Consider the following 21,226-nt stretch of genomic DNA (forward strand, 5'->3'; position numbering starts at 1 on the left):
ACTGAAAACGATGCTGTGAGGGATCAGTGTGTTCAATAGATTGTACTGTTGTTTATCAACAATTCAATTGTTCAACAGATGAATGTTTTCTGAAAAAAAAAAAAAAAAAAAACTTGACACTATAAACTCTATAAAACCGTTTTAAAAGATGTGTTACGTGATCTAGGACCTTTATACAGTGCATGGGTCTGTCCCTCACCGCCACATTTTCATCCGTGTTAAATTCAATATGGTGTCTATCCAGACTAAGGTCTATTGTTATGCAATGCATTGCGCAAAATTCATTTTAGCTGGAAAGATCATCTGACAAACAGTACCAAAAGTACAGTGTAACTTTACATTTATTATGAACAGCCTCCCACACACTTCACCACAAAGTTAGCTGTGCAATTATCACTGACATTATAGCCATAATGATGCTTATGAAAGCACTGCATGCATGCATAATGATCCCCGCAATAGTATGAGTTCACTGTACTGTACAGGTAAATGGACTCAAAACTTACAGATAATTGGTTTAAAATATGAGATTGTCCTTTTGTTCCACATATCCAAAGTGAGTTCTTACATTAACCGAAAAGATTAACACTGGGGCAAAACTGCGCTTTCATTCCTTACTATTCACTGTGTCCATTATTACTAATTAGCCGAAGACCATGTAAAACAGAGCTTATATGAATTTCTGAGCATTCTGAATCTGAAAGCACTTTAGCCACCCAAAGTTTAAACATCTCAAACAATGTCTAGCCTAACTCCAGTCTTGCCTTGCATAGATGCACTCTTATTCACACAGACACACTCTTATTCACACAGACACAAACTTAACAAAGGTGGTCTTTCTTTGAGCTTCAGTCTCATGAGCATATGACAGTGAGCACAAATTAAAAAAAATTATTAAAGCTTTTCAAGATAGGACTTATATAGTCATGTGTCTGCATGCCTAAGGGCAGAAGATGAACATTAAAGTCTCAAAAGAATGAAAGTTGTAAAATATTCTCTCAGCAGTCAAGTTCCACCAGCTGGCTCGGTAAATAATAAAGCAAGACTCTATTTAATTAGGACAGCAGAATGAAGTAGCATAGAAGTGGACATGAAATCACACACACACACACACACACACACACACACACACACACACACACACACACACACACACACACACACACCACACACACACACACACACACACACACACACACACACACACACACACACACACTAAAGTTTCCAGATGAAGCTCCCGTCCCTGGGGCCGTAGAAGTTGACAAATGAGCCAAATGTTTGAGAAGTTGCACATCATTATATAGTAATCTTGGAGGACTTCATGACATTTAATAAAAGTTAATTCTTTTCCGGTCGGTTTCTTTCCAGCACTGCCCTAGGTGTGAATTCCAGTTTGTCCTTCAGGCTGAGGACCTGTGTACTGTCCTGACCGGTCAGTTCCTCTAATTTTCTATCCTCCCGTAGCTCTGCAATGCCCCTCTCTTCTCCTGGGGCATTTGGGGTGCCCCTAATAAACCACTCAAGCTGGTATCCAACAGCTCCCACCACAAAGGCCACTGGGAAGGTCACATAGGGTGCATAAGTGCGCACGGCAGTCCAGATCAATGGCCACATGGTTGCAGACTCAGAAATACACCTGAAAAAAGTAATTTCAAGTTCTAGAAGGTTATTTACCTTTGGCAAGCTGACAATGTCTCATTACTCTGGTAACCGGTGCAAAATAAAAGGATTACAAATAGACATATGCTTTCATGCAACCAAGGAAACAATATTGTAACTATTGTTTTTAGAGGGTAGAAGGAATCTAATGACTTAAACACACACAAAACACAGCTGCTAGTACATTTATATTTATATTAGCCTATATGATTACACTAATCGTGTAAGTTAACTGTTTACAAGGGTACCGGTGTAGAAACATGTGTGAAATGGCGCTATAAAAATAAATGTGTAAGACATGATGGGTTTCTAAAAACATAGTGAGAATCCCGCTGACGATTTAGTGTGTAATATGTCATACATTCGTTAAATCATTCGCGCGTGCGTTTATAAAATCTCATGACTTTACATACCTCTAATCACTAGGCGATTCCACTTCCTGCCTCGTTGCGTCACTGTAAGCAACAATCTGATTGGCTATTTCTTTACGTCAGAATGACGTTTTAAACTCTAATTCGTTCAGGGAGCGAAAAAAAAAAAATGAATGCAGGATGTCCTTGTAAAGCAATGCTGACACCAAGTGACCAATGCTTAAACACACTGCGTGGATTTGTCCTGAAATTAAAGCTTATTCTTATTTTTGAATAAGTACGAATACAGTGAAGTGAATTTAGATAATGTTTAAGATTTTTTTTCTTTTTTAATTAAACAAGAAAAAAGCACAAAAAAAAAAAAAGACAAAAGAGAGAATACTTCACAAATACAACTGTGTTTTTTTAATTGTAAGCAAAACAACAGAAACAAAATATAAGAAATAAGTTTTATAAGAAATAAATGAGTGTGGACAGTTAAGCATAGCATAAATATCATTAAAAAGGGAGAGAGAACTAAACATTTAATTTCAAGCATTCATAATCACAAGTTTTCATATTTTGGCTAATATAAAAAAAACAGAATTGTTCATTTTTAGAAAATAAAAAATATTTATACTTCCATGGCAAACACCCATTAATTAGTAAATAGTGCTTGTTGGATAGCTAATGGCGTTTTATTCACATGTACCACTGATAATTTTGGCATTACTTTAGTCTTGAATAACTGGATTACATATGTGTGGTAGACTTTTGCGATGAGTGCTATATTTGGCTAGTTGGCAATGAACATAGTTTTCAGCTCATTGTGGTGAAATCAGGCTGAGCTGCAGTGAAAGGCACTGTTGAGAGGGTGAAGTGTCGTGCCACACATTCAGAGTCAGGTCATCTTCTGAATTGCTCATGCAGTTCTTTACATCAGTCTGACAACGGCACTAGACAGGAAGTCTTCGTAACTCAACCTCACATTGCCAGTCATGCCGGTGTCTTTCTCTCGGAAGGCTTGGGTCATGCTCTGGAGCTGCGTGCACACCTGAATGAAGCGGTCCAGCTGGAGAACCCCGTTCACACCGGGTGCAGAGTAACGGTTCACCAGTACCTGAATAAACTGAGGACTCAGATTGTAGCCCATCTGAGATAATGCTGGAAGATAAGAAACACATGGGTAAATACAAAAAACATTACATTTACACTATACCCATTAAGAGTTTAGTGTCTACATTTTTTTCTTATGCTCACCAAGGCTGCATTTATTTGATCAAAAATACAGTAATATTATGAAATCTGTTCTACTTTAATATATGTTACAATGTAATTTACTCCTGTGATGCAAAGAGGAATTTTCAGCATCATTACTCCAGTCTTCAATGTCAAATGATCCTTCAGAAACCACTCTAATATGATAATTTGCTGCTCAAGAAACATTTATTTTTATCAATGATGAAAACAGTTGTGCTGCTTAATATCTTTGCGGAAATTTTTTCAGGATTCTTTAATGAACTGTCACTTTTGATCAATTTAATGCATCCTTGCTTGATAAAAGTATTAATTTCTTTAAAGGTGCTCTAAGCGATGTCGGGTGACCACTTCTTATTGACGTTTAAAGTATTGTCAAACGAAACGGAGGCTAGCTAGACCCTCCCTCCTTATCCGCACACTAACCCCCCAAAACCCACCCCCAAATCCTTCTAGTGGGTTATTGGCTGGACCAGTTTGTTATGTTTCATGGTGTGGGTTAGCCCAGTTTGTTTATGTTGCCGTTTTTGGAGCCTGGGGTGTCTGCAGAGACCACGTTTTTTTACAGTGTTTTCAGGGGACAGGCAGCTAGCGGATAGTGAGGAGATGTTTGCTGTATGTGACAAAAAAATGTTTGGCCTAAAAAATGTGTGACATCGCTTAAGAGCACCTTTAAAAAAAAATTCAATAATAAAGTAAAAATCTTACAGCCCCCAAACTTTTGAACAGTAATGTACATAAAACAGGGAATTATTACATTGCTAACCTCTGGTTTGACACAAAAGTTTATGCTTTTTATTGCGTAAGCAACACAAAAGTAGAAGAGTTTTGAAAATTTAAAGGACGTCTGCTAAACAAAGACAATACAGGTTCAATTAAACCATTCTAATGTTGTTTTTGTATCTACCATGCACTTGTATTACACTGTCGCTCACCAGTAATCAACCATGCACTTTCAGGCTTATTCACATCTTTATAATGGCATCCATTATATAGTTAGCCTGAGGACCTGACTCTGCTAACTATAGAATAGCGTTGTTCGTACAAAATCAATGAGGATAAAAAAGACACTGCAAGATAACAGCTATTTTAAGAGCAATTTTCCATGACGTCTCAAAAATGAAATCATCCCAACAATAATGCTGCATTAAATCGCACAGGATTAGATGAAAAAAGGGGTTAACAGAAGAGAACACAAGCTCATTAACTGTCTTTTCCTTACAAACTTTCTGTGACTGCCACATCTTGTGTGTGTGTGATCCTGGTAAACCCTATGTTAGGGACAGAATGTCCCCAAAAATATGGCATTTTGGTCCCCATGGGGAAAACAGCTTATGAATCATACTAAGTTTTTTTTATTTTTATTTTTTTTTATCTAAAAATGCAGAAGGGTTTCTGTGATGGATAGGTTTAGGGAAAATTATATACAGTTGTATACAGATGTACAATATGAAAATCATTATCTCTATGGAATGTCCCCATAAAACATGAAAACCCAATGTGTGTGTTTGGGTGTGTGGTTCAGGTATACCCTACGTTATAGGGACAAAATATCCCTACAAAGATGGCAATATCCGAAATCATTGTGGGGATATTTGTATGCTCCCCATGAGGAAAACAGCTTATAAATCAATCAAGTAATGTTTTTTGAAAATCAAAAAATGCAGAAAGATGAGTAGGGTTAGGACTAGAGGATAGAATATACAGTTTGTACAGTATAAAAAGCATTATGTCTATGGAATGTACCCCTAAAACATGAAAACCCAATTTGTGTGTGTGTGTGTGTGTGTGTGTGTGTGTGTGTGTGTGTGTGTGTGTGTGTGTGTGTGTGTGTGTGTGTGTGTGTGTGTGTGTAAAGGTTTGGGTAAACTTGAGGGCCAAATGTCCTCACTTATATACTGAAATATTATGACAATTGACTAGTGAGGACATTTTACTGGTCCTCACTAGTTTAAAAGGCTTATGAATAGTCCAAAATGTTTTTATTCAAATTCAAGTTTTGCACATTGTGTGATGGGTAGGTTTAGGGGTAGGGGTTGGGTTAGTTAGGCCATAGAAAATATCATTAACTGGTATGAAATCAATGGAAGTCTATACAATGTCCTCACTAATAAGTCAAACAAGTGTGTGTGTGTGTGTGTGTGTGTGTGTGTGTGTGTGTGTGTGTGTGTGTGTGTGTGTGTGTGTGTGTGTATGTGTGTATGTGTGTGGTTCAAGCATACCCTACCTACATTATTGGGGACAAATGTCCCTACAAAGATGGCAAATCCTTCTATATTCAAACAAATATGTTAATTCCTGGAAAGTTATTAATTCAAGTTATTTGTAATTATGATTAACTATGATTAGTAAACACATTAAACACATTTTTTGCTTTGCAAAAACCAAATAAGTGAAATGCTACTGTATGTGAATCCCTTAAAATGCTTCGAGAAAATATACATAAAAACATGTTAGCTGATGAAAGCAGTGGAAACTTCCTGTGGTTAGATTTAGATTATGATTAACACATTCACCAAATCTAAAAGTAATACCAGTAATTTACTAAGTGCCAAATGTGAGTAATAAATACATTTTCACAAGCAAATAATAATACTGGACACTGGCTGGTAAGTTTATTAAGAGCTACAACACAATATGTGGTCTATATAAAATTGTTAAAATGACAATCTGACGCTCACTGCTGTAAATTAGAAGATAATAATTCAGTTGGTGATTTGCATCCAGAATTCCATGTGGAGATACTCTACTGTTCAAAAGTTTTTTTTCGTTTTTTTTTCAAAGAATTTAATACTTTTATTCTAAAAAAATATCCTAATCTGTGCTTAGTGACTACAACTGTTGTCATAACAGTGTACCATGGTGGCCTTAACTGCAAATGTGTTGTCTTGGGTCATTTTTGACCTCTACTTTACTCACCCTGGTGCATCTCATTGCTGTTAATTGATCCCGATCGGTCCCGGTCGAACTGTTGGAACATTACCCTCCACTGCTGCAGAAACATCCACAGTGCAGAGAAACCATAGACATCTACGCGTCCGGATTTGGTCTTGTCAAACATATCTGGAAATGAAGACAAAGCACTGATTCCTTCTGCAGCTTCCTTTGGCACTGGAGATGTCATCAGATGACTTCTATTTTTGTATTGTTTTTTGACACTGCAGCATTCTGAATTTAGTCATATGGTGATACAAACATCCATTGAATAATTTAGCCGCTGTCAGGAGTGTTATGCTAACAATGGCATTACTCACTGAGCATCATAATGCAGGTTTCGTCATTGAAAGAGGAGTTGTTGGAATTCATGAGCGCTTGCTTCAGCTCTTTTCCGTTAATGTAGCCACTATGATCGGTGTCCACAGAAGAAAACCACTGGTAGGCCTCAGGATTCACACCGGGAGGAATGTTACCTACAAAATGAAAACAGCCTACATTAGTGAGTTAGATGCAAATGAATTTCCAAAATAGGAATGAAAGTATAACTCAAAAAAGATGACGCATTAAAAATATTCGTATTATCTTTGGTGTATACTCAAATCCCTTTGATCATTTTTTGGTCGAACAAAAAAGATACAAAGAAAATACATAAATATATATTCACACGTGGCATCCGCTATTTACATAATGGAGCAGTTTCAGATGCAGCATATGCATAAATGTGCAAAAGATTGTTGATTACTTGCACAATGACAGTAGGACGATGATGAGAACAAGCAGTCCTATAGGTTGGATTTGAAAAAAATATTGGAAATGGGCCCAGTGTGAACAAGCCTAGGTTGTCAGTGATATGTCATCTTGGTCCCATGAGGGACAAGAATAAGTTGTGCAATTTGGTGAAGCGCAGACGGTCACTGTATCCCTCGGGAGGGATAAGCACTGTTCAGAGGACAGCCTTTGAATCTGACAGCCTTTCCCACAAGACATTACAGAATACTTACCGACATAAACGCAGACGGACACATACACACGAACCCTTTCGCTAAGAATTACCACACTCATCACTCTAATTCTCCTGTGGGCACATTCTGTACCAGATCAGTACAAGCTGCTTCTGCCATCCTGCAGGGTCTCAGCATCAGTCATTCAGTGAGGGGCATGTGACACAGCTGCAGTGCAGGAGGATCAAGGACCTTGTCTGCAGCACCTTCATAAATTCCTATCTTTCGTATTTTATTCACAGCCCTCAGCCACTGCATGCTTGATGGAACGGCAGCGGCTCGCGCTGTCTTAGCTGCCAACCCTGACACTCAGACATCATCAGTCAAATCAGCCCAGAGCTGCTGCCTAGCACTCCTGAGACCATGTTGAAAAATTCACCTGCTGGACCAACATCTATTACGGTGCATTTGAAAATGTATGAAGCTGTGGAAAACATACTGATAAAAAAAAGTAATAAATTCCGAACTAAATTCCTATTCCTCTACAGTCTATTAACCAAAAGGTGAGAAATTAACATGATATACACTGCCATTTAAAAGTTCAGGGTCGGTAAGATTTGTTTAATGTTTTGAAAGAAGTCTTGTTCTCATAAAGGCTGCATTTATTAATTAATAAAAATGCAGTAAAAAAGTAATATTGTGAATATTAATACATTTTAAAATAAGTGTTAATTAAAATGTACAAAAAATAACTTTTAATATTAATATTACAACTTTTAAATTTTATGAACTTAAATAATATAAACTTTCAATATTGATACATTTTCAAATGTAATTTCTTATCATTACTCCAGTCTTCAGTGTCACATGATCCATCAGAAATTCTAATATGCTGATCTGATGCTCAAGAAGCCATTATTATTAATTTTGTAAACAGTTGCTGCTTAATATTTTTGTAGGATTTTTTGATGAACAGAAAGTTCAAAAGAACAACATACATTTATTTGAAATAGAACTTTGAAGTTTGAAATAGTCTTTACTGTCACTTTTGATTATTTTAATGCATCTTTGCTGAATAGAAAGATTAATTTTTTTGAAAAAAAAGCTTGAGTGTCCTTTTTGTACACACACTTGCATACATAAATAATTTAGTAACATATATATATATGCTCCTAATATACTCTACCCAACTAAAATGAAATAGAGTTACACATCTCTAACCTGCAGGTGCCTGCTGACTATATGCTCCTCTCTGGGGTTGTCCATAACCTCCGTATGGACCACCAGGAGCTTGGCCCCCACCGTACGCCGCTCCTGGTCCAGGTTGACCATGAGACCCGTATGGAGCCCCTCCACCATACTGTTGCCCCGGAGTGGCACTGCCATAATGTGAACCATACTGTCCACCAGCAGGACCACCTCCATACGTCGCCCCTGGAGGGGGGTGGCGTTGGGGAGCGTTGCCACCTGGTCCCGGATAACCCTTTGAAAAACAAATAAGCAAAAGCTTGTATTGGGGAAATGTTTGTATGAAACATCAACAGAGAATCAGCTGTGGCCCATAACAAAGGCAACTATGTCACTAAATATGTACATTCTGTCATCATTTACTCACCCTCAAGTTGTAACGTATGACTAAATCTCTTACGTGGGTGGAACACTAAAAATGTATACAATTATTATTATACAGTACTTATATAATATTTATAATATGAATATAGGAACTATTGTTACACTTTAGTCATATTAATGTAATATTAATGAACTAGGCCTTCATGTACAGTACTTACTATAGAGTTATGTTTAGAGTTAGGTTTTAGGGTTACATATTTACGCTTACTACTATAGTAAGTACATTTAGTAACCTTAAAATACAGAGTCATTGGAACTATTTTAGGAATTATTAGATATTCAGTCACCATTCACTTCCAATGCATGCTTTTCCATTCAATGAAAGTGATTGGTGACTGAGACTGTCTAACATCATCTCTTCTGTTACGGATGAAAAGTTCGGACCATAACATGGTACTGAGTCATACTGGTAATCTCACATTATTTTAGTTAGATTTTACAGCATTACACTGCGGGTTATGGTGGATGATGGCAAAAGTAACGTTTACAGTGGCTAACGTTAGTCCCAAAAGTGACACATTTCTATTTAGCATCTTTGTTGAATGACATTAATAAAGATAAAGATGTAAAACACATAATCATTTCATTTAATGTGATAAACTACTGACCAACAAGCAATCAACACACACAAAAACATAATTTTAATCTATTTCAAATCAGAGTAAGGTTAGCTACAGGGCTAACTGACTAGCCTGTAAAAAAGCCTGTTTTAGGCGATTGCGCGATCACAGTTATGCATAATTTCCCTGTACACCACACACTAAGAGTTTAGACCGTAAGACAAATATGAAAGAATCATATAAACATTAAATATACATATAAATATTAAAAAACGCTAAACCCGGAAGAAAGATTTTACCTGTCCGTAATAACTCATTCCGCGGAGAATCTTTCTTTAGCAACTGGAGCGATCAGGCTTTATTTATTAAGACCCGCCTCGTGAAGCTGATTGGTTCCCTGTCACGTTTGTCAGAGGCCCAGCCTCATATTTTCCATCAGATTGGTTAAAACAATGGCACACTGCTCATCATAGTAGAAACTTTGAGTCACTGTTTACATGGTGTTTTGTTTTAGTAACCATATTTATGAATTCGGGTGGATAGAGTTGTTATATTGAGGTAAGAGCGTGATTTATCTGGCCATTTGTAAAATACCATTAGGTATTCTCTAGTCTCCATAGTCCTATTGGAGTTGTCACAATTTGTACTCGTGAATATTTCTTCATTTCTGTTTCTATACAGTCATAGCCTACCGAATCGGCTACAACAATAACTAAAGTTTCCATTATTGGACATAGAGAAATGAACATTCGATATTGTTACACTCGCATGTAGATAATGTTGAATTATAATTAGGCCATTAGTTATAGAGTTAACTTATTTCATGATTTCTGTACATAAATATCCAATTACTTATTTTCCTTATTTTTTTTTTTCGGAACTATTTTCTATGTCGTTTTAATGCCAATGCAAGGGATATCATTTGTTACAACATGCCCCAATAGTTAAACTGTTTAGGGTTAATATTGTCACATGCTATTAAAAGACTTATAATGCACTTTTATATTGTTTTCGAACAAATTTATGTGTCCACAGTGTCTACACAATCACCCTATGAGGTAAAAATGCATCCACTCCGTTTGTTATTGAAACTATATCTCAAAATGAGCCGTTTAGGAATGTGCTCCAATGTGATGTCACATTGGAACAGGCCCCGCCCACGACTGACATCGGAATCTGACCTATTAGCTTAGATCCTCCGCTGAATGAGTTGTAGGCTACACCCTGATTTTTCCCCCAGTTTAACTAGTTTCTCCTCACCAGAGCCCAAACCAGTTAAGTGGGTAAACCAATTAACCTCCTTAGAGCCCAAACCAGTTAAGTGTGTAAACCAGTTAATCTCCTTGCCAGAGCATTTAACAGCAGCATTCAAGTAAGAAATGCATTCTTATTAAAGCTACTAATTCAGTCAAGAGCAGTGAATGATTTTCTGTTTTTCTTTTGTTGTTTAACAGCATACGGTATGCAGCACTTTTTAATGTTATACGCACACATTACTGTCTTTTTTTAAGACACCATATCGCATAACGATAATACAATATGGTCGTCATTAATTAACAATAATTCACAAATAAAGAAGAGGACATATTTAAATTAAAAGGAGGAATTTAAGTAATTGTAGATGCCCATAGTTCTATGTCTTGAAAATGCAATGCAATGTTTCAAAATAAATCATAACTTTATTAATCAACTGAATTTTATTGGGTTTCCTTTTAGACGACTTGATTTTTTAACTTAATATAAAATATGTAATTTTTCCAATAGTACAAAAAGAAAATCGTTTGTCTTTTTATATCACTACAAGAACATCATATACCAAAATATACAGAGGATTTACAGTATAGTCACTGTTTGTCATAGCAGCATTAAATTAAATAAACCAAACAAATTATCTAGGGAATAACATTAAGTGAATGGACACATATTATATACTTTCATTTTTCAGTTTTAAAAAAGGTATGTGAAATGATCTACAATCTTAACACCATTAATCGTAACTTCTGAGTATTAAATGTGGATGAAGCTTTCAGTTATTCTTAGCTCTCACAAGTAATGTGAGAATGAAAATAATCGTAAATGTCATGAAAATAATCAATGACGTTACTAAAATATAATATATAACAAAATAGGTGCTATGTTATATATTATATTTTAGTAACGTCATTGATTATTTTCATGACGTTTACGATTATTTTCATTCTCACATTACTTGTTGTGAGAGCTAAGAATAACTGAAAGCTTCATCCACATATGCTTCCTATGCTTTTCAGCCATTATAACAATGAAATTATTACACAAAACAATTCACACAGCAAAAAAGTAATTAAGTACTCATACACCCTCTAAATTAAGAGACATTGCTGATTTAAGTCAAACCAATACACAATAATGATGCAATTTAGTGCTTCGTAGTAAAGGCTATGTTTGCTTTACCTTTAAGTGTGTGCTGCTAGTGTTGTTGAATTGGGAGATGTGAAAGCATGGCTTCTGTAAACAATGTACATTAAGTATTTTTTTGAGAAAATCATGAAGGTATTTATGTATAAAGTATAAAGACATCCCAGATCCCAAGGTTAGTAGGCCTTCTGTCCGGCTTTTAAGAGTGTCTGAGTTTAAGAATGCTGTAATGCCAATGTTTTATAGTTCATCTCAGATTAAATAAGTGTGGGCACTTATTAATTTACTGTATAGGGCCAGGGACAGGAATGAATGCTTACTGTGTTCTCATCCCACTACGTTGTTATATTTTATGTACGCTAGGGAGCAGTGTGCTCCTTCAGTGAATGAGACTCAAGAATACCATCTTAATGACCTTCTCATTTCAAATCATTTCATTAAAAAGGACACTCCCAATTAATCATAGATAAGTCATTGTAAGAGGAAAAAGTCCTAAAAATATTTTAAATGCAATTTTCCTTTGGTGTATTGGCATGATTGGATTATCTACAATATTGGCCAAGATCCAACATGTCCAAATCTGTTTATCACACTTGCTTGTTCCAGAATCAGAGTTCAGATCATTATTAGGTCGGCCCTGAATCCTTTTCATCTTCTCCGGCTTTTGCCTTTTCCAAGTTGATGATGTTCTGGGTGGATGAGGCTGTTGGATCCACTCTTCTGTATACAGGGTTTATTTTCTGGTCTCTCCGTCTGCGCATGCATTTGCGAACTTTGTTGTTAATCAGGTAGAATATCTCACAGATACACATGAAGATGCACACAGAAGAGGAGACCACCATAAAGATGGTGAAGATTTTCTTCTCTCTAGGACGGGAGATGTAGCAGTCAACAGTATTTGGACAAGGCGCTTCAGTGCATTTGGTAACATTTGGCATGTCGAAATGATAAATGTAGTACAAAATATAGAGGAAGCCTGCATCGAAGCCAGCTTTGAACAGCAGGCTGAGTATGTAGGTGTTCCACAGGCCTCCACGCTTCCTCCCTGGGTTGGCGTACAGGTGTTTACCCTCATGGAGAGTGGTGTACTTCTCATTCCTCATTTCACGATACTTGACATGAGCCACCACCATGAGTGATGGGCACGTGACGAAAATGATCTGCAGAGCCCATAGACGGACGTGGGAAATGGGAAAAAATTTGTCGTAGCAGACGTTAGCACAGCCCGGCTGGGCAGTGTTGCAGATGAAGTCTTTCTGTTCATCATTCCACGCCGGTTGAACAGCCACCACAAACACCAGGATTCGGAAGATGAACACAATGGATAGCCAGACGCGGCCAAACGCAGTGGAGTATTGGCTGACCCCGCCAAGCAGGACTTGTAGAGACATCCAGCTCATTTCGCCAGGTGTCTTACTCATACCAGGATACGAGTCCTACAAACAAATAAATACATAATAAAAAAGAGCAGGTTTTTCAGTGGCAATATCTGAATGCACCATATCAGTTATGGTTACAAAATATGTGACCCTGGATCACAAAACCAGTCACAAGTAGCACAAGTATATTTGTGGCAATAGCCAACAATACATTGTATGGGTCAAAGTTATCGATTTTTTTTTTATGCCAGAAATCATTAAGATATTAAGTAAAGATCATGTTCCATGAAGATATTTTGTAAATGTCCTACCGTAAATATATAAAATATTTATTTTTGTGAGTGGATGCAGCACAATCACGAACATACATGGACAACTTTAAAGGCGATTTTCTCAATGTTTTGAATTTTTTGCACCCTCAGATTCCAGATTTTCAAATAGTACCTCGGCCAAATATTTGTTACAACAAACCATACATCATCGGAAAGCTTATTTATTCATCTTTTTCAATTTCAAAATATTGAACCCATGGTTTTGTGGTCCAGGGTCACATATTGTTTTTTTTTTTACATTTTAAGCTATTATTTTAGGACTTATATAAATGCCTCATTCATTCAAATATTTAATCTTGCATTCTCATTTTCTCTATTTTAACATTTAGATTTCCTTTGCCGTCATCTAACGCTCACTCAAAGGTAAGTTTACTGTAAAATACTGTGAAATGTAATCTTTAGCAAATTTCAAAATTCACTTTTTCATATATTTTGTGATGCTTAAATTGCATGATGAATTAAAATTTTAGTTTTAATTTTAATTTTAATTCATTTAAATAAAATGTTATATAATCTTAATATAATCAGACATTTAAACATTATATTCAATAACAATGTTTTAAAAATGATTTGGTATTAGCCAGAATTTTAATATCAGTTCATATCAGTATCTGAGACCAGGTTGACTGATTTAATGCAGATAATATATAATAATACATACATACATTGTATAATACAATATAACGAAAGCAAATCTGATTATTTCAAAGTTGTCTTAATTAAATGAATGCTTGATTTAGACATTATTTACTCAACTTTCATTTAAGAATAAAATAAGATTATTGGACGATTCCAGTAATCATAAAATGGCCAATTACTGGAAAATAAATCAGCCTTGTTTATATATCGGCCATCACTAATCCATCCAATATCTGTTTCCTGTGATGTGAGTTTTTGCTTACTGTTAACAAATTAAAAGTATGTATGTGAATAAGTTGACTAAAAAGAGGAATAAAAAATAATCTTTTGGAAATTGATCTGAATGCCTTAATTTTACAAAATGATGAAAAATCCAACCTTTAAGGACACCGATTTTCTTTGTGAATGAATAATGTATAAATAAATAAATAAATAAATAAATAAATAAATAAATAAATAAATGTTCTTCCTTAAAATATAGGTTGCATAAGTCAGGACACCCCATGTTAATTCCCATAGAGGCAAGCAGATTTTTATTTTTAAAGGCCAGTTATTTCATGGATCCAGGATACTATGCATCCTGATAAAGTTCCCTTGGCCTTTGGAATTAAAAAAGCCCCACATCATCACATACCCTTCACCATACCTAGAGACTGGCATGGGGCACTTTCCATAAGATCATCTCTCAATGCAAATCAAACCAGCTATTAGCCTAACTGAAATAACACCATGCCAATCTCTAGGTCAATTTTTAGAGTCAACTTTAGCATGGGTGTGTTCACTTATACCACTGTATTTATCTAATATCTTTCATTTTGGTAATTTATAAAAAGAATATGAGCTATGAACATTTCCAAAATCTCCCTACAAAATATCCACTTTTTTCTTCTTTTTTTCTTACTTTCAAATTTTTATTCGGAATCAGAATGGCTTTTTGAGGATTAAGTTGCTGGAAATAACAGCCGTGAATAACAATATTTAACACTATTGTGTTTTTCCCCACATGAAGACATTCACATGACGATGATTCCATGTCAAGAAGATACAATTACATAGTTTCTAAAAGCAGCAGTGAGATGCATTTAAATCTATGGAGGCTTTCATTTGTTTAGTTTTTTCTCCAGCAGCTAACATCAAGCAGTGTTTTTAAACAATAACAATACATTTGCAATTTATGTATTTAATTGTACTTTAGTTGTACACTTAGTTAATTATCATTATTTGTCATTCAAGGTCTGCATAGCATTTACAATAATGTATTTACCATTGAATGTTATAGTTTGCAACACCATTATGCTCAAAACTCTATATTAAAATAGTTTACATAGTTTGGATAACCTGCTGTATTCTTAATGCATAATCTTATTTCAGAAAACTCTGTATAGCCACGAGTCTTACTATTTACAGTTAGCAGATATTACTGTCTAGAGCAACTAACAAAATGCACGTTAGTTTAACTTTAAGTTAAAGTGTATAATTTAGAACTTACTAATGCAAATATTTTTTTCTTAAACAATCAGGTAAATATAACTTATGTGAGTTAATTCCTATTATAACGACAAACAACCTATTTTCTTTTTCCAGCAATTAGGCAAATATAACTGATGTGAGTTATGATCCTTATCATAGCGACAAACAACCTATTTAGTTTGAGCGAAATACATCATATATGTCCTTACCTTTTGGGGTTTGAGAGTTATGAGGCTTTTGGACTTCACTGGAATCAAAAGGAAAAGTTCTTCCTGTTTGACATTCTGGACAGACTTGATTTTGTTGGATAGCTGTGCCTTACAGTATGTCTATGACTCACCTGAGTTAACCTTAAATGAAACCAAAATGAAACAATGAAACTTTAATGAAACATCATTGTGTCTACTTCACTTTACAGTAAAGGGTTTGCTATTGTAATTAGTTTTGTGTAAAACAAGAGGGATTTAATAAAGTAACTCATTCAGTTTTAAGAGCTAGTTAAGGTTGTTTAAAATTAAACAAACTTTAAAGCAGTACATTAGATGTCAATTATTCTGTTTACTTATAGGTGTGTGTGTGTGTGGGTGTGGGTGTGTTTGTTGTGGGTGTATGTTGGTCTGTGTCTTTGCTCACTATACTGTACGAGTGCTTCTTTGCATGAAATGGCTCTAGTAAACAAATGCAGAGTCACCATTGTATGTTGCTGCGATTACTAAACTCTCATAAAGCTAGCCAACATTTCCAATACCTTTTTATTGGATATTTGACATGCCACATTTATGGAGCATCTTGAATAAAGTCGGTTATTCTTGTTTTATATTGTCACACATAAATAGCCATGGGGTATAAAGTGCAGCAGAATTAGAGGAAACAAAACCGAAAATTCAAAACAACAGGAGTCAAAGTGAAAGTGTGTATTATTAGCTTGTGTTTTGTTTTTAAGCAACATTCCATAAGGGTGGATCACTTCATGTTTGTCATGTGTTTTCATTAGAAAAGTGATGACACTCGATGGCCTGGTTTCACGACGGGACTTAGATTAAGTCAAGATAAATCCTTAGATCAATTAGGATATTTAGGTAGCCTATCTTTTATAAATATGCCTTAGAAAAAAAAAAAAAAAAACATTACTGCTGTGTATCTGGAGACAAAAGAATGGCACTGACGTATTTTAAGATATATCAGTGCAAGTTGTTTTCACGTTAAATCAGCTCAAACATACATTTTAGTTTTGGACTGAACCAGGTGAATATCATACAGCTGGATATGATTACGTGCAGATATGCAGGTAGATACAGTAGTGGGAGAAGATGGGAGCAGGAAAACTACTTTTTGTATCTACTTCAAAGACTCACAACGGACATGAGGACAAAGTAGCTGAGGGTGCAGTGGGCTGAACCGCTATTTCTTCCTTTAGGCTGGTACTGCCATGTGTGTCTGTGGGTGAATATGAACGAATATTTGTCATGTTTTTTTTCTGCAACGCTCTCCGAGAGTAATTGGATACAGCTTTCACCTCCATGCTGTCAAACGGAGTTTGTTTTCAAATATAATGCCTCGGGCTGTCAGCTTGTATACCCCATACCCATCTTTGAGAGTTTGCATGCAGATATACAGTATTGCAAGTTTGTTTACCTATAACACATAACAGCTTATGCAGAACATGTTTCTCGAAGTCCTCAGTGATTTGGAATGTATTTTTATACTGTATGTATTTTCAAACTATGGCCTGATCGCCCACACCTACTTTTTGCCACAAATTTGCCCATAACAGCTGGATTAAAATCGATATCCTTGTACAGATTTGTATTTCTCTGGAGGATAGTCCCGATGGGATTTTTATAGGATAATCCAAAGTCCTATAAAATGTCAAGTATTTTAGATTAAACTTCTAACATTTTGAATACAGAGCAGGACTTACCATGACTTTTTCATAACCCAGGTATAAACATTGTTAGCACCATGTTACCCCTATTGCTTGTTTATACAGTGATGCATAAAACATTGTATATTATAAAAGCTGTAATGCTTTGTCCTCTTTGCCCTCATGTCTGTAAACCTGTCAATCATTCTCTCTGCTTGACAGAAATCTTAATCTCACAAAAACATGTCCAGGTCGCATTTCAACCCAGAGTAAAACAACAACAACAAAAAAAAATTATATTTATTTTTTTAAATGATAATTAAGCACTTCCCTAACCACCAATTCCCATTATCATAATATGTTTAGTCATTTAAGCAAATCCTTTTTATTGCTAATTCCTTTTATGTTCTAATACTTAGTGGTGATTCTCTTTATAATACAGAAAGTGGTTAAACAATTATTACACACACTACTGTTCAAAAGTTTGGGGATTTATGTTTTCAAAATAAGATGTCTCTTATGCTTACCAAAGCTTCATTTATTTAATTTTAAAATACAGCAAAAACGGTATTATTGTGAAATAATATTACATGTAAAAATAACTTTTTTTAATAGATTTTAAAATGGGACGCCAAGCTAAAGAATAAAGCAATGGCTGTTGAAAAATCCATCTCACGTGATCCTTCAGAAATCATCTTAATAGGCTGATTTGGAGCTGACAAAACATTTATTATTATTATCAATAATAATTGATAATCTTGTTTTCCAGGATTCTTTGATGCATAAAAAATTCAAAAGAACAATAATTTGTCACAGTGGAAAAACTTAACTGTCATTTGATCAATGTAATGTGTCCATGCTGAATATATAGTATAGACCCGCTATTAATTTCTTTACAAAATACTGACCACAAACTTTTGAATGGCAGTGTATACATGTATTTAATTATGTACTTAATATAAATTATTAATATAATCTAAATGTATTCATTTATTTACTTATTTACATTTCATTAAAGAGTACTTCAAAATAATGTAACAATAAAATAACTTCTAAAGGGTTCTAAAAACATTTTGTTTGGTCAAATATAATCTGAAAATGTTCTTGATTGAATGAGATTTTCATGAAAAAGCCATGCCACTATTACGAGATCATGGTACTGGTTGAATGAGGGAGGAGATAAAGATGGAAGTCTTTGAACATTGCACTCAGGCACCACTAGGGAGGGCTGAAGCTCCACTATCGTCCATCAACATTTTCTCAGAAGCCGGCAGGTTATTGTTGAAGCTTTGGAAAAGAGCTTTACAACTCAGCCTCATGCTGAGAACAGAAGCAACACAGCTGCAGAGTAATTCTATATTTGTGACTCCGTTTTTAATTAAACTGTCAACTAGACGTAAATATTCATAATCCAAACCACGTCGTCTGAACTAAACCTAACCTATTTCATGTTCGGCTTAATCTTCCCAGTGTTTCATTTGCATTACGTGACTTGTAGTCTTTACTTCCTACTGAACTGCCCACAATAGACCATGCTTTACTTTATATAAGAAGCTTTGAGTAAGAAATCAACTTTAAGGAACATAAATGTAAACATGAATACAGTACAATATCTCAGGAGAGGCAGCACATTGCAGACCATGCGATGGTCTCTATGTACCGAATTCTCAGTGTCTGTCACCGAGGAGATTTACCAGAGGTCGTAGCTGTGGGAGAAAGAGTTAAGATGACTAGATATAAAGGGGAAACCTGGCAAACAGATTGCGAGAGAGAGAGAGAGAGAGAGAGAGAGAGAGAGAGAGAGAGAGAGAGAGAGAGAGAGAGACACTTAGTAGTCGAGACTTGTGTTCTTCTGAACCGGGGGAAGGATGGGGTTGTGTCGAGGGGGTGAGGAAAGGAGAGCTGTCACGAAGCGTCTCAGCCAGACTTCGGGTGAATGTAGATGTGTCCTGCTCAAGCAGAGCTTCCGCTTGTCATACCTGGCAACTCAAATGCCAGCTGGAACACTGAGGTGTTCTTGAGCCGCTATGACAAAGGGGTAATGTCTCTGCAGGCCTGTGTTGTGACAGCTCTGTTGCTCACTTTTTGCAGGAGGCACGGACTGTGAGAGTGTCTTTTTGCTCTAGCCTTCAGGACATCACCTAGACTGAACAGTGTTTGGACTCGACTCCAGTTGCTGGAGTTTTTCTTTTTACTCTGAGAGAGTTTTGATTGTTGAAGCTGAAGCACTATCTTTTGATTCTGCTGCTTTTAGGAACATGGATATATTTTTAACAGTGCTTGCAAGGAGTTCCTGTATCGATATTCCTCAGACATTCTGGTTACGGTTTGTTCTGTACCTCTAAGCCCAAGTATTACACTTCTGCGATGAATTCAGCCCAAACCGCTCCATGTGCAGACTCTGTTAACTTTTTTATTTTTTATTTGGTTGATTTAAAGTTCAAGTTTGATAATCTCTCATTGACTGACATAGTTTTTTTTTTTTAGATGCAGCATTTCATTAAAAAATTAGGCCTAAAACGTCTCGGTTACTAATGTAACCCTCGTTCCCTGAAGGAGGGAACGGGAGACGTGACGTCGGCGTGGGAATGTAATGGTAAATGTATGTGGCCCCCCAGCCGGTGGCAGAGGCATCCATGGTGACAACAGAATGCCTGGAGAATTGTTCTAGGGGAACACCTGCCCGCAGAAACGAAGGGTCCGAACACAAGCTGAGAGTCTGGTGACAGTGCGGAGTCACTTGGACCCGGCACGAGCCGCTCTGCCACGCCCATCTCGGGACTCGATCGTGGAGCCAGTGTTGGAGCGGCCTCATATGAAGCAAGCCGACCGGCGTGACCGCGACTGCAGATGCCATATGCCCCAGGAGCCTCTGAAACAGTTTCAGTGGCGCCACTGTCCTGCGTCTGAGCGTGCTCACGCAGTTCAACACTGACTGGGCGCGGGCCTCTGTGAAGCGCACTGTCATGTTGATCGAGTCCAACTCCATACCGAGAAAAGAGATCCTCTGCCCGGGGGTGAGTTTGCTCTTTTCCCAGTTGACCCGAAGCCCTAGGTGGCTGAGGTGACTGAGTACCATGTCCCTGTGTTCACACAACTGCTCTCGACTGGGCGAGAATAAGCCAGTCGTCGAGGTAGTTGAGAATGCGAACACCATACTCGCACATGGGAGCAATGGCCGCCTCCGCGACTTTTGTGAAGACACGGGGCGACAGGGCCAGCCCAAAGTGTAAGACTTTGTACTGATATGCCCGTCCCTCGAACGCAAAACCAAGAAATGGTCTGTGTCGAGGGAGAATCGAGACATGAAAGTACGCGTCCTTCAGATCGATCACTGCAAACCAATCTTGGGGACGGATGCATTTGAAAATGCATTTCTGCTTAAGCATCTTGAATTGCAGCCTGTGAAGGGACCGGTTCAGGACACGCAGGTCCAAGATTGGCCGTAACCCACCACCTTTCTTGGGTACAATGAAGTACGGGCTGTAGAAGCCGATCTTCATATCGGCTGGAGGGTCCGGCTCGATCGCGTCCTTCGCCAGTAGGACTGCGACCTCTGCCCTGAGCACAGGGGCACTGTCCGCCCGAACACGGGTGAACATAATGCTCCTGAACACAGGGGGATGCCGGGCGAACTGAATCGCATAGCCAAGTATGACAGTATGGATCAGCCAGCGAGACGGGCTGGGAAGTGCTAGCCAGGCTCCGAGATACCGCGCAAGCGGGACCAACGGCACCATAGACATACCCGGGGTGGGGCAGCACGGACGAATGCAGGGACGCGACTCGGACGGCATAGCGGCCCG

General features: G+C 37.0%; 3 protein-coding genes across 3 annotated transcripts; all 3 read right to left on the reverse strand.

Annotated features, from left to right (window-relative positions):
• Positions 1 to 323: 323 nt before the first annotated feature.
• On the reverse strand, positions 324 to 2,145 carry smim12 (small integral membrane protein 12). The gene is made up of 2 exons (XM_077196121.1): positions 2,076 to 2,145; positions 324 to 1,639 (listed from the first exon to the last, which is right to left on the reverse strand). Exon 2 carries the CDS (start codon positions 1,615 to 1,617, stop codon positions 1,342 to 1,344), a length of 276 nt encoding a protein of 91 aa, XP_077052236.1. The 5' UTR covers positions 1,618 to 1,639; positions 2,076 to 2,145; the 3' UTR covers positions 324 to 1,341.
• A 270-nt stretch (positions 2,146 to 2,415) lies between these two features.
• On the reverse strand, positions 2,416 to 9,713 carry pef1 (penta-EF-hand domain containing 1). Its single transcript, XM_077196119.1, has 5 exons — positions 9,639 to 9,713; positions 8,369 to 8,630; positions 6,524 to 6,679; positions 6,189 to 6,332; positions 2,416 to 3,176 (listed from the first exon to the last, which is right to left on the reverse strand). The coding sequence occupies exons 1-5, from the start codon at positions 9,654 to 9,656 to the stop codon at positions 2,947 to 2,949; spliced, it is 810 nt and encodes a 269-aa protein (XP_077052234.1). The 5' UTR covers positions 9,657 to 9,713; the 3' UTR covers positions 2,416 to 2,946.
• Positions 9,714 to 11,619: 1,906 nt separating this feature from the next.
• Positions 11,620 to 15,828, reverse strand: gjb9b (gap junction protein beta 9b). Its single transcript, XM_077196120.1, has 2 exons — positions 15,766 to 15,828; positions 11,620 to 13,172 (listed from the first exon to the last, which is right to left on the reverse strand). Exon 2 carries the CDS (start codon positions 13,155 to 13,157, stop codon positions 12,363 to 12,365), a length of 795 nt encoding a protein of 264 aa, XP_077052235.1. The 5' UTR covers positions 13,158 to 13,172; positions 15,766 to 15,828; the 3' UTR covers positions 11,620 to 12,362.
• Positions 15,829 to 21,226: the final 5,398 nt, after the last annotated feature.

Source organism: Siphateles boraxobius, unplaced genomic scaffold (genome assembly GCF_051911475.1).
Source record: "Siphateles boraxobius isolate OS27281-9 unplaced genomic scaffold, OSU_SipBor_1 35, whole genome shotgun sequence".
NCBI lineage: Eukaryota > Metazoa > Chordata > Actinopteri > Cypriniformes > Leuciscidae > Siphateles > Siphateles boraxobius.

Bases quoted from the DNA above. Each gene is read 5' to 3' on its own strand.
- smim12 (XM_077196121.1), bottom strand. From the start codon at position 1,617: ATGTGGCCATTGATCTGGACTGCCGTGCGCACTTATGCACCCTATGTG.
- pef1 (XM_077196119.1), bottom strand. The intron at 6,680-8,368 runs GTTAGAGATGTG...TTCATTTTGTAG, and splicing joins TAGTCAGCAGGCACCTGCAG to GTAACATTCCTCCCGGTGTG. The intron at 6,333-6,523 runs GTGAGTAATGCC...CTTCATTTCCAG, and splicing joins AACCTGCATTATGATGCTCA to ATATGTTTGACAAGACCAAA.
- gjb9b (XM_077196120.1), bottom strand. From the start codon at position 13,157: ATGAGTAAGACACCTGGCGAAATGAGCTGGATGTCTCTACAAGTCCTG.